Consider the following 12646-nt stretch of genomic DNA (forward strand, 5'->3'; position numbering starts at 1 on the left):
TTAACTTGAATGATTTATAAAAATTCACAAATATTAAAACCTAATACAATACTACCTACATCCTTAACGTCAAAAAATATTTTCAACAACCTTAAAACTGAATTGAACAAAATAATAAAATTGACAAACTTTAAAAATTTTCAAAATAATTACATATGCATTTTCGTTAAATTTATACAATTTTTTTTTTCAAAGTATTTATTTTTAAGCAGCAATGTAAGCCCTTGAGTAAAATACATATAACTTTGAAAATCGATCGTAAAATGCCCCATAAACAATTTCATGCAATCGCACAAAAAGCCTGTTGAATTTTTATCACCGATCTCCATCAAATCTAATCTGTCACAATTTTGTGCTGCGATATAAAATTATCAACTTCATAGCGTCACTATGCGCCATTAATGACAAACACACAGAATTTATTATGTCATTTTAATTACCCACTGAGATTGTGTCTTTATCTCGATTGATTGATCTTTTTCGGTTCCAATCGTCGGCCGACGCTACAATAACGACGGCAGCCGTTGAAAAATTTAAAATCTCCTATTTATCCTGAGTGATGGTGATGGTTGCAGCAGCCGGCATGCAGCATACCAAATTCCAAAGCCTTTAAGCTGTACACACAATAATTTATAATTATTAAAAGCGATTCGGGATTGTTCCAATTTTATACTATTACTTTCTATAATAGGCCAGTGTAACAGTGCCCCAGAGCAACATTTGCATTATAAGATGAACGTACCTCGCTGAATCCAGTTGCTGGGACAAGAGTTGTTGGCCACTTTTTTTTGTGTTGCATGCGCGGTCTCCCAAGTAGGGAAAACAACACGAACAAGTATCCACACCGTGCAAGCAACACAAAACAAAAAAAAAAAACGTGTGTGTACTATGTACACGCGACTGAAGTTATAACTCTCACTCAATCTCGGAGATGGCGATCGCGAGTGGTCAGCTGATAAATATTTGGCTATTTTTTATTTTGATTTCTATTCGCGCGATTATTCAGCTTGAAAATAAAATAAATTTGCAAGAATTAAAGTTAGATCGATTGTGCAAGTACTATGCAACAATAAAAAACAGGAATTTGCTCAAAAGAAACAACTTCCTCTTTTCAATATTTTCATATTTTTTTTGTAGCTGCTTTGGCAAGCTATCTGGATAGCTTTTCGTTCAAAGAGATATTCCAGATACGGGTATCCCAGATAGCCTATCCGATAGGTCTTTGAACGTGCCCATTAATTATAATAATTAATATTTTTTTCTTTAACGTTATATGAACAAAAGAACTTTGTTTTGAGAACTAACTTGTTACTTCCACCTTGGATTCCATCAACACAAGAATCTTCATCTAATGCACATTGTAATGCATCAGCATCTTTTTTGGCCCGACATTCGTCTTCATCATGTACAATTTGTAATATTTGTGTAGCTCTGTCTTCTGAATAATTAACACTTTCTAGAGCCATGGATATTATTCGTTCAGCAATTTCTTTGAACTTTTCTTGAAGTCGAATTTTCACTTTAGTTTGAGGGCAAAAGAAATAGTTAATTTAAATTTTAACATTTACCACAAGTGAACAAGAATATCTACTTACTTTGGTTCTTTTCTTCCTCGGTGTATACCATCGGGCGCAATGGAATTATTTTATTACACTCTTCATCTCGTTTGACATAGCCCATCGCAATAAGTGTTTCCGAAGCCTTTTGGACATTATTGTCAGAATTGGCAAGAATATCGAGAAGCAAAGTCTCATCAGCTTTTGGGAATACATTCTTCATATATTTAAAAGAATAGGATTTGATAAGTAGATTTATACTGTACTCTTTTATGGTCATGACATGCGTTGATTTTGAAAAACAAAAATAGTATAAAAACTAACACAGAAAATAAATTCTATCACTCGACTCGAATGACAGCTTTTGCTGTCATTCTTGTCCTTCTTATTCATTGGTCGGTTCAAACTGTGTTATCGACGCACGACAGGGTGACTCTAATTTTTTTTGTTTCTGTTTAATTTTTTTAATTGTGGATGGATTATTTAAAATTTTTTTGGAGCTTGTGAGTAACAATAATTTTGTTAGTTTTTCATACTTCAACGCTCCAAAAGAAGTAAAGCGGTCATTTTTATAAGTCTTTTACTCATCTCAATTTTTATTTGGCACGTAGACATTGGGTTTGTTTTCTTTATTTCCCAGTATTAAATAAATTCTTATTTTTACCCATTTGACTCCTTTTGACAGTTATTAGTGTTTTTCTTTTTTAATTCAGAAATGAAACCCTGGAGTCAAACTACGGCATATGTTCGTTAACGTTTTGACTATTGCTCTCTCTCTCTATTTAATCAGAAGAAAATGATAGAGAAATAAAATGTCAATACGTTAACTTACGTATGCCGCAGTTCGACCTCTGAGCTGTCAAAAAATTGTGTTCCTTTTTATCTCATTTTTCGTTCTGAACATGTTCAGAGCGCGCTCTGTGTGCTCAAAAATAGCTGAACAGACCGATTTGAATGCTGAAACCAAACATTTGTGAAATATGAGGATGCTCATTTTCTTCAAAAACTAAAAATCTTTTTTTCAATATAACTAAAATGAGATAAATTCGCAAAACTTTCTAACTTCGAATGTCAAATCTTTGAGACAATTTTTTGTTCTATACGATTTGACATTCAAAATTAGATAATTTGCGAATTTATCACATTTTAGCTATAGTGAAAACAGCCTATTAATGATCATTTCAAGATCAAGAAAAAATTAAAAATTTTATCGAAATTCAATGTTCTTCAAAATAATGCAATGGAACATGACTGGAATATTAAACAATGTAAACCAAGTTAAACGTTTCATATGTCATCCCTGTGATATTACTTCGACTGTCACTATTTCGATTGTCAATTGTCATGTACTGTTTGCCGTTTGCGCACCACAAACAAGAGAAAACCTACCATGTTTGTTTAAAAAGCATTTTTCGTGAAAGAAAAAGTGTGTGTTATGCAGGGTTGGTACGAAGCTCAAAAGTGAGCTGAGCTCAGCTCACAGTTCAGCTCAAATTTTGAGCTAGCTCATTTTTGAGCTAAATACCATAGCTCAGCTCATTTGAGCTGACTTGAAATTGAGCTGAAAGTGAGCTGATCTGAAAGTAAGCTGAGCTGAAAGTGAGCTGAACTGATGGTTGAGCTGAGCTGCCGAACTAACATTTCAGCTTCGGTTAAGGTATTACAAAAGCTACATTTCAGCTTCTTTTAAACTTTAGTAAGGTTGTTGGCCATGGAAAAAGGAGAACGTTATACAAGTTTGATCTTCTATAAGAAGTTTAAACGAAGCTTTACCGAAACTCTACCGCAGCTTTGAGATTTGACAGATAGTTTCGGAAGAGCATGTATAGCTCTTTAATACATGTCTTATCGAAATTTAAAAAAAAAAAAGCAATCACAAAAAATAAAACTGGTTTTTATTTGATTTTAAATCATGAATTTTATCTTTTGACCTGTGCCTACGTTCTGTAACTTAGTCGAGAACTTTTCGCATCGAAAAATTGTGAAACAAAAATTCCATACGTTTCTATTTTATAACGTTTGTCATCAACAAACGAAAGTGGTGGAGGAGAAATTAAAAGTGAGGTTGGATATAAAAGGAGGGGAAATAAAAGGAGGAGAAATAAAAAGAAATTAAATTGTGTTGCATTTATACTGATTTTTATTTTAGTATTAACTTATTTTTATAAACCAAGTTTATCTGAGGAGCTAGGTTGATACTAATAGTATAAAAGAGAAATACTCTAAACTTTACACCAATTTTAACTGTTTTTATATTTTATTTTAAACTATTTAACACACAAAATAATTACAATAACGCACTTGAGAATTTTTAAGTTTGAATAAAAATCAAACACTTTCCAACTAACATTATTGTATTATGACACTGTAAGCACTTCCCAACATCATTATAGTGTGACACTAAACAGAAGTCCAGCGAAGCTTTATACAATGCTTACAGAGAATTTTTCATCGCACCTATAATCCCACTATAAGATACTCCTAAAAAGTTTCTTAGAGGTATAAATATCAGCTTTTACTGATATTTTTTTACCGTGAGTAGTATACCAGTTTTATAGGTGCGAATAGCCCTTTGAGCTCGAAACCCGTAAGCAAAAATGTTAGTTGGGTTGTGCTAGTTGGGTGTCGGTGAGCTGAGCTGTTGGGTGAGCAGAGCTGTCGGTGAGCTGAGCTGTTGGGTAAGAGTGAGAGGTGAGGTGTAAAATGTTTATAACGCGTTTGGTCCATGTCGTGCAAAATGGATAGGATGGGATATGAAATGGATAGGATGGGATATTACTGTCACGCGTTTATTTTTGATTTTTGAATGCGTTTTGTGGTTTCTCAAACAGGTAGTTCGATAGATTATAGGGGTTGAAATATTAAAATATTATGTTATTTATTATATCATAAACAAATATATTTTGTGGTTTCTGAAAACAGGTAGTTTTAAGTGTGTGGGGGACCCAATACCAAAAATATATTTGTCTTAATAGGTGTGTTTTTTTGTTTATCTATATAGATTTTGTGCAAAAAAACGACATCGAGATTTTTGAAATGAAAACAATTTACGTGTTAATTACAACAAAAACTTTATCTGTATAGATTTTTGAAAAATCCAGATAATTATCCAGATTTTACTTTCTCTCGATAGAAAACAGTACTGCCAAGGTACATTACACTTATTAAATGTCAGATTCCAATAAACGACAGCTGCAGTTGACAGATATATGACAAAAAAAAATTTAATATTTAAAATTGAATTCAATTAGGAATAACAAACAACACAAATCAATGTAAGTATAAGCATATTTTTTGGAAAAAGATGAAAATTGTGCGATAAACTTTGGTTTTTTTTTTTAATTTAATAATTTTAGGATTCACGTATTTGCATGAGTGCGATATCTTCCCCAAAATTAAAGAGAAAAACCGGAAAAGGAGATGGAAAGTAAATCAATTTATTCTTACAATGAGCTAGCGTATTTATCTTTTTTTTCTAGGAATTATTTCACAAAAGAAGAATTCTGTGTACTGTGCGATTGGGTCTTAATCGTGTCGGTACCTTCAACCCTCACAGTCAAAATGTAATGTAAAATGTTCTTGGAATGCCCGCTCGTTTGCGAAAACGTCTATTCTTAGACGATCAACATGAATAAATGATAACAAAGCTCTTGTTGTTAATAAATTGCCTCATTAGAATGCCCACCACAAAAACAGTCTCTTACATTTTTAAAATGATACACGTCATGTATGTGCGCTGCGAAGAAAAGCAAATACAAACATACCTCCCGAAAAATATTCCCCCAGGAAACACTTTTCATCCCAAACAGCAGACAGCAACAAGCAAGACAATCCTAACATTGCATTATGCAGCTCATTCAACACCCAAAAATCCTTCAGCTCCCGTTGATGAAAAACCATTTTATAAGAGATCGCTTCACTGCGTTCAAACTTGTACGACATGTGCATGATAAGTGAAGTGTGGAAACAAATGGCATGTGAAAGTGGTAATTGTTTCAGAGCATCATTTAGCTCCCCAATTGGTTGCAGGTAATATTTTTATTGATTCTCCTTTTTTGGTTCGATATATTCCTTATGTACTCTGCCTGCATTGATGTCGTTTTGTTTCTGTAGGACATGTCTTCTACAAATGGGTCTAAAGCCCCCATCGAGATCCCGAGAAAATCTGCATGAATCTTCTTCGCAATTGCTTTCCCCTTCTAAACAGTTATGCAGAGGGAGGAATTAAGGCAAAACACATGGATTCCCAACCCAACTTAACCAACCCTACAACTGGACATCCGGGTCTGAACAACTCGAGTACAGCAGACTTTTTAAACTAAGTTTATCCATGTATTATATTTGTTTATATTTTATAACTTTGTCATTATTATTTAACGTCAGACCCCCTTTGTGCCATCAAAATTTTAAATGTATCTTAGAAATAAGTTATTTAATTATTAAATTGCAAATTGCAAAATTAAAACGTAATCCGTTCTGCTTTTTCTCATTAAGATTTATCTGACAAGTTTCCAATCCGATATGAAAATTAATTGAACAAATTTGTGCGCGCCTCACTGCATAATCTCGGAACTGCAACATCAGACTTACAAAATGTTTCCATAAAAAATTCAACACATAACTTTGTATTAGTTTTTAGAAATAAATAACATACTCAAAGAAAGAATTACTCAGCTTTTGACTAAATTTACCTATATATTTATTTAACATTTAACATTTTTGTTTCATGTTTTTTTTTTTCATAAGTAGGTACCTACTCAGTAAATACTCTTTTACTAATTTTCATTATCATACATACACAAAAAAAAAAAAAAAAAAAACAATCACCGATGCCGAGGGCACTTCGGTATTCCATAAATCAAGGCGACCACTGCCGTCGACAGAAGCGAACAAGGCGGGATGAATTGGAGACCATAACATAATTTGAATTTTCTTCAAATGAATATAATGGTTTAGTGTCCTACAAGTAAATACAAAAAATGTAATACATATTGGTCGTTATAGTAGATATTAAATTTCACCTTAAGACTCCATAACTTAATTGTCCAATCAATGAACGATGTAAGAAACAAATCATCAAAATCTGTTGTAGATTGATTTGGATGAGTTGATATTCCCGTCACTGGACCCAAATGTTTCTCATAGACTTCAGACACACCCGAACGTATTCCATGTCGATAAGCTTGAGTAGAAACAACAATTTATTTATAAGCAAATGGAAAATCACAACAAACTTTTACCATAATAAACATTGCCATCTTCACTACCCATAACCAGATTGTTAATCTCATTCGATGGAAAGGACATGCAACTGATAGCAATTGGGTTCGATTGCCGTGGCTGCAATTCCAGTGTATCTTGCGGCATCGACAACATATCCAAACTCCATGAGCAAAGCTTGCCATCGGCTGAGATCGATAACACATTGTCTGCATTCTGTGTGCCAACCATTTGCAAACAATACACTGGATGCGTATGTGCAGTTGCACTTAGAGGTGTCCTCTGGTCCTCTGTGCGCTTTTCCACTCGATTATTCCATAATACAATATGACCGGAATACGTTCCACCGAGTATAAGGTTTTGATTGAATTTAGCAAAGCATGTTGACATAACGGCACTTTGACAATGGAATATATCTTCGGGTGTTTGTTTTTTATATTTTGTGTTCCAGACCATTACAACACCATCTGGTTCATTGTGACTCTCCTTAAAAAAGTTAGTGGGTTTTAGATAGAATCGTGGAAAAAAATACAAATGCAAACCTCATTATTGTGATATGAAACAACAACCAGTTCAGGAAAATGTGTTGACCAATCCATTGAAGTGATGCATCGATTCTTAGACCATCGGTCTTCGTGGAAATCTCGATTCAATGACAACCTAGCATGTGTCCTCTCATCGTTTGACTCCTATCACCACCTCCAATGTATTCGGTGTAGATGTCGACATTCTCAGATAGAGCCCTTTCGATGACACGTCCAGCGGGTAAAACAAACCTTTGAAAGTCCGCCGACAAGATGATCATCTGTTTTTGTTCTTCCGATAGTTCCTTAAGTGAAAGCACAAATGTTAAATTAATGTAAAGAGAGGAGAGAAAAAATTCACTTACTTTATTTTTCTCTTCAGGTTCTTTTTTGTATTCAAGTGGTGTTATGGCTGATGCAACTTCCTTCATAGTGGGCAAACCATGTGGTAGAATTCCTGGTGGTAGTTTGGAATGGAAACCATTGTCGATGTGTGGCAGCGATCTCTGTTCGTCATCTCCTTGGGCATCATAAGTAAGCATAGGTAAAACAGGAACAATTCTACGATTTTTTTTGTTTGTTTTTTTTTCTCTGATTTTGTTTAGAGCTTTGTTTTATTAAATTTTAATTTTTTAAATAAAAAAGCAAAAGCAAACTTTTTGACAGACAGTTGTCAAAGTTAATGTTCAGTGCTGCCAAACTTTAACACGGATTCCAAAAATCCCGATGTCGTTTTTTTGCACAAAATCTATATAGATAAACAAAAAAACACACCTAATATCCAGAAGTTTTTTCGCGCCCCCAACTTCCAACGCCTATATCTCGGAGTTTTGAAAAAAAAAATGAAAAAAATGTTTGATGCCAAAAGGTAGCGGGGACTGTAACCTATATTTGGGTACAATTCCCATCACTGTAGGTTCACGCGTTCTCAAACCGGGAGAACTTAAAGGTAAAAAAAAATTTAAGCCCGATTCTGAAAAAATAGGCATGATGTGGCGGTTTAACATGGAAGATGATCTTTAAAAATCTGACAATGTGCAAAGCGTAGGCCCATGACACAAGCTATCATTTGGCATCACTCCCAAAAATTGCTCTCAAGTGGTTTAGCTTCCAGGAGCGTTCAAAGATTCGGGGATTTTTCGAAAAAAAATTTTACCCCAACTTTCAAACGCGATTTTCTCGGAATTTTGAAAAAATCCAAAAACAGGATTATACCCCTATCGGGTAGCTGAGTATATTAACTTTCATATGAAACCACTCCCATGTCTTTAGGACAAAGCGTTCAGCTCCCAGAAGCTTTTTCGCGCCCCCAACTTCCAACGCCTATATCTCGGAATTTTGAAAAAAATGAAAAAAAAAAATTTTGATGCCAAAAGGTAGCGGGGACTCTAACCTATATTTGGGTACAATTCCCATCACTGTAGGTCCACGCGTTCTCAAACCGGGAGAACTTAAAGGTAAAACAAAATTTAAGCCCGATTCTGAAAAAATAGGCATGATGTGGCGGTTTAACATGGAAGATGATCTTTAAAAATCTGACAATGTGCAAAGCGTAGGCCCATGACACAAGCTATCATTTGGCATCACTCCCAAAAATTGCTCTCAAGCGGTTTAGCTTCCAGGAGCGTTCAAAGATTCGGGGATTTTTCGAAAAAAAATTTTACCCCAACATTCAAACGCGATTTTCTCGGAATTTTGAAAAAATCCAAAAACCAAATTATACCACTATCGGCTAGCTGAGAATATAAACTTTCATATGAAACCACTCCCATGTCTCTAGGACAAAGCGTTCAGCTCCCAGAAGCTTTTTCGCGCCCCCAACTTCCAACGCCTATATCTCGGAATTTTTTTTATGATAAAAATTATCTGTTTTTTTCTATAAAAATATCCATGTGTTAAAATAATTCCATTAATAACTAGAACCAAACATCTTAAGCAATGGTGTTTTATAAAAGTTTAAAATATCTTCATATTTCACTATACTTTCCAAATAAAAATCAATGTAACCTGTCACCCATCACAGCTCAGCTCACTTTATCTTAGGTCACCCAACAGCTCAGCTCATTTTCAGCTCAGCTCAGCTCACTTTCAGCTCACTTTTAGCTCACTTTCAGCTCACTTTCAGTTCACTTTCCTGTGCTTTTAATTTAAAGAGAATTTGGTGTGGAAAGTTATATTTCCAAAATAAATAGTAAAATATTTTGTTTTATTATTCTACAATTGAAATTTTTGTCGTAAAAAAAATAATAACAAACAAAATTTTGTAGTAGGTACCATCTAATAAGCTAGATGACAGTTAATCCTTGTGAAAGTTCTTTACAGAAGAGTATATTTTCATCCGTCGCCGCTAAATAAGTGTAAAGGCTTGGCCACACCGAAGGATGCGGTAGCGGTACGAAATTTATTTCATACAATTACCCGTACCGCTCCCGCATGTACCCTCCGGTGTGGCCAAGCCTTTAAAGGCTTGACCACATCGGAAGGTATTTGGTAGCGGTACGGGTAGCGGCAAAGATATTCCACATCTGAACGTTGATGTGTCAGTTTGGATTGGAATTTTTTTCATACAAAGTATCCGTACCGTCATGCCGACTTTTCACGAGTCGATTTTAGCCGCACGATATGTCGGTCGAATAGGATTTTTCTATAAGGAATGTCACTTTATTCGCCTGCGACTTACGTTCACACGAGTCGAAAAGCTTCGCCGCACAGCAAAAATCAAGTCGTGAAAAGTCCCCATTACCCGTACCGCTACCGCATACCTTCTGGTGTGGCCAAGCCTTAATTTCAAAAAGATTATTTGAATCACCCTATGTTACTACCTTGCCGACAATTTTTTGTGTTGATTTCATGTGATTAGAAGCACCGTTAATCCCTTTGACATTTCTTGTCAAAAAAGAAATTTTTACTCCATCGCCGCTAAAGAAGTTATAACTTCAAAAAAAAAACAAAACAAAAGACACAAAAAAAAAACTTATCCACAAGATACAAGATGATGTACCCTCCGTGTTCAATGGTGGTGCTGAGAAATTATGCCAGCCATAGTTAGATTGCATAACTATCGAATCGGCGCATATTGAGACAGAGAGGTTAACTCAACGCCAGCACCTCGGAGTAATTCAACCTACTCCAACCTCCAGAGTTTGATTTTTTGTTTTGTTTTGCTGCCAAATAGTTTTCTCATCGAGGAGCTCTGGCTCCATATTGGCATTACTACTCCAATCCACTCAGGTTAGGTATAGAAATTGTTGTAGGTGTTCAACACTAAACAAGGCTTCGTCTGGTTCGTTTATTTTAAGGTCTAAACATAGATTTCATCAGCGCACCAGCACCATGCACCAGCTAGAGCTACACAAATGGCAATAAAATCAAACAAAAGCTGCCTAAAGAACATCATTTGAAGATTTGATTGCAACTGTGTGCTGATGATGGTTGCAAAGTAAATAGGAGGCAAGAGGATCAACCAACTTCATCAATATAACATCGACTTTGGAATCGATTGAGTGCTAATCAATACCGAGATCATTTATTTATTTTTTTTACATTTTGGAACAATTGAAATTCTTCTTGAGATATTTGCAAGACTGACGAAGGCTGTTGAAGTTAGTTGAAGATCTTTTGTTGGAGGAGACCTGCTAACAGTAAGCAGCATAGACAAGCAGCTGGTGTTTTGACGCATGTTAAATGAATGAATGAATATTAAAGTTAAATGCCAGAATTATGTTTTTTGTGAGGAGATTATTTTATTGAGCAGTTAATTATGAAGAAAAATAAGTTTTTTTGTAGGTCAAACTAGCTTTTATGATTGTCTTTAGTTGTTTAAATTGCAAAAAAAAATGTATGAAAGGAATTCAATATGAATGCGTCTAACCTTATGACACTTAATTAAACACGAACCCTTAATGGCAAATAATATAAATGTCAGTGTTTTTAATGTGGTTGATGTGGATTGTCTACTGAAAAGGGTATTTACAGGATCGCCCACACACACAAAAGATATTTAAGGCTCCAGGCCATCAAACCATCTCAACAACTGCTATCTCAGGGTCAAAATGCCGAAAACCCTAAGACCGAAATCCCGAAATCCAAAATCTAGAAAACTAGAAATCCAGAGAATCCTAAAAAAATCCACAAAGCCCATAATCCCAAAAATCTAAAGCCAGAAAACCCAAAATCCGAAAAACCCAAAATCCTGAATTTTGAGATCCCATTCAGGACTTTGGGTTTTTCAGAAGAGGAAAAACTTTTCGAGCAGTAAAATTGTTGTTAACTTTTAAAAATATGTGTGTAAATAAGTTTTTTTTAGACATCAATAGAACAACGACATACTTTTTTTTAACAAATCTTTGTCAAAATATTTTATACCAAAATACGTGTATTGGTAAAATAAATCAATTCCACTAACTAAAGGACGTTTAAAGACAATATCCAAAGATCCAAACATCTGGACTAACAAGCTTTACCATCATTGACATATCGACTGATTGCATTATATTGGCCTTATCTTTTATAACTTAATACATTACAGCAAAACTTTAAAACTTAAAAACGATTTTTTTTAGCCATCTGACAGATTAAATTATGCAACAGTGTGGTCACGATTTTCTAACAAAATTAAGAGCTATATCCACTTTATCTAAACAAGAATTCAAGAAAAAAAAAACTGTCCAGACAAAGTCCGTTAAGCCGACAGAGTTGTTTTATATGTTCCGAGAAGAGTTCCACCAAATGACATCTAAACGGATTTGTCGTCGGTCGTCGTCGTAGTCTCATTGCATACTATGATTATTTTGTATCCTCTTGTTCATTTACTTGAATCACGATCGACTAAAGATCATGATGTTTTATTTTTGGTTTTTTGTTCTCAATGCACGAGATACATAATTATATTGGATAAAGTTCACAAGTTAAAGAGTGGTTTCCTGCTGGTATTACCAATGTCATCATCGTCTCTTTTATAGAGTACAAAAAGCATACATGAATTATAACAAATATGCCAGATGATAAATTTGCATACAAAATTAAATTCACAATAAACATATTCTAATAAATGTAGATATATCGTTGAAAGCGTGACCTTAGTTCCATTGAATTGCTAGAAATAATATTTGCTGTTAAGTGAACACAGCTGATTTTTATTACAATTTAACAGGCTCGTATTTAATAGCCCTGTTCCATTGATGGTTGAAGTTTACTCATGAGTAGATCTAGTACTACAATTAACACACGATCTTCTACTCGATTAGATACGAAAGTGTAGTTGTTGTACTAGATTTCTACTCACGAGTAAACTACCATCTCCAATGGAACAGGGCTAATATTCGTGTTCCTTTGGAAGTGGTAGAC

The 12646-nt window shown here is 34.6% G+C and overlaps 1 protein-coding gene, 1 long non-coding RNA gene and 1 pseudogene across 3 annotated transcripts; 1 reads left to right on the forward strand and 2 right to left on the reverse strand.

Moving 5' to 3' along the window:
• Positions 1–882: 882 nt before the first annotated feature.
• LOC129912792 (uncharacterized) lies at positions 883–2215 on the reverse strand. 2 transcript variants are annotated; one of them, XM_055991226.1, is made up of 3 exons: positions 1818–2215; positions 1596–1757; positions 883–1519 (listed from the first exon to the last, which is right to left on the reverse strand). In XM_055991226.1, exons 1-3 carry the CDS (start codon positions 1834–1836, stop codon positions 1236–1238), a joined length of 465 nt encoding a protein of 154 aa, XP_055847201.1. In that variant the 5' UTR covers positions 1837–2215; the 3' UTR covers positions 883–1235. The 2 variants fall into 2 exon arrangements, with proteins under 2 accessions (XP_055847201.1, XP_055847200.1); XM_055991225.1 differs by lacking the exon at positions 1818–2215 and having other exon boundaries at positions 1596–1806.
• A 2354-nt stretch (positions 2216–4569) lies between these two features.
• Positions 4570–6026, forward strand: LOC129912799 (uncharacterized). The gene is made up of 4 exons (XR_008771903.1): positions 4570–4831; positions 4913–4983; positions 5036–5585; positions 5670–6026. It is a non-coding gene; the product is annotated as an uncharacterized LOC129912799 (long non-coding RNA).
• A 330-nt stretch (positions 6027–6356) lies between these two features.
• LOC129912784 (cytoplasmic dynein 1 intermediate chain-like) lies at positions 6357–7904 on the reverse strand (annotated as a pseudogene).
• Positions 7905–12646: the final 4742 nt, after the last annotated feature.

The sequence above is a fragment of the Episyrphus balteatus genome, chromosome 2 (assembly GCF_945859705.1).
Source record: "Episyrphus balteatus chromosome 2, idEpiBalt1.1, whole genome shotgun sequence".
Lineage (NCBI taxonomy): Eukaryota > Metazoa > Arthropoda > Insecta > Diptera > Syrphidae > Episyrphus > Episyrphus balteatus.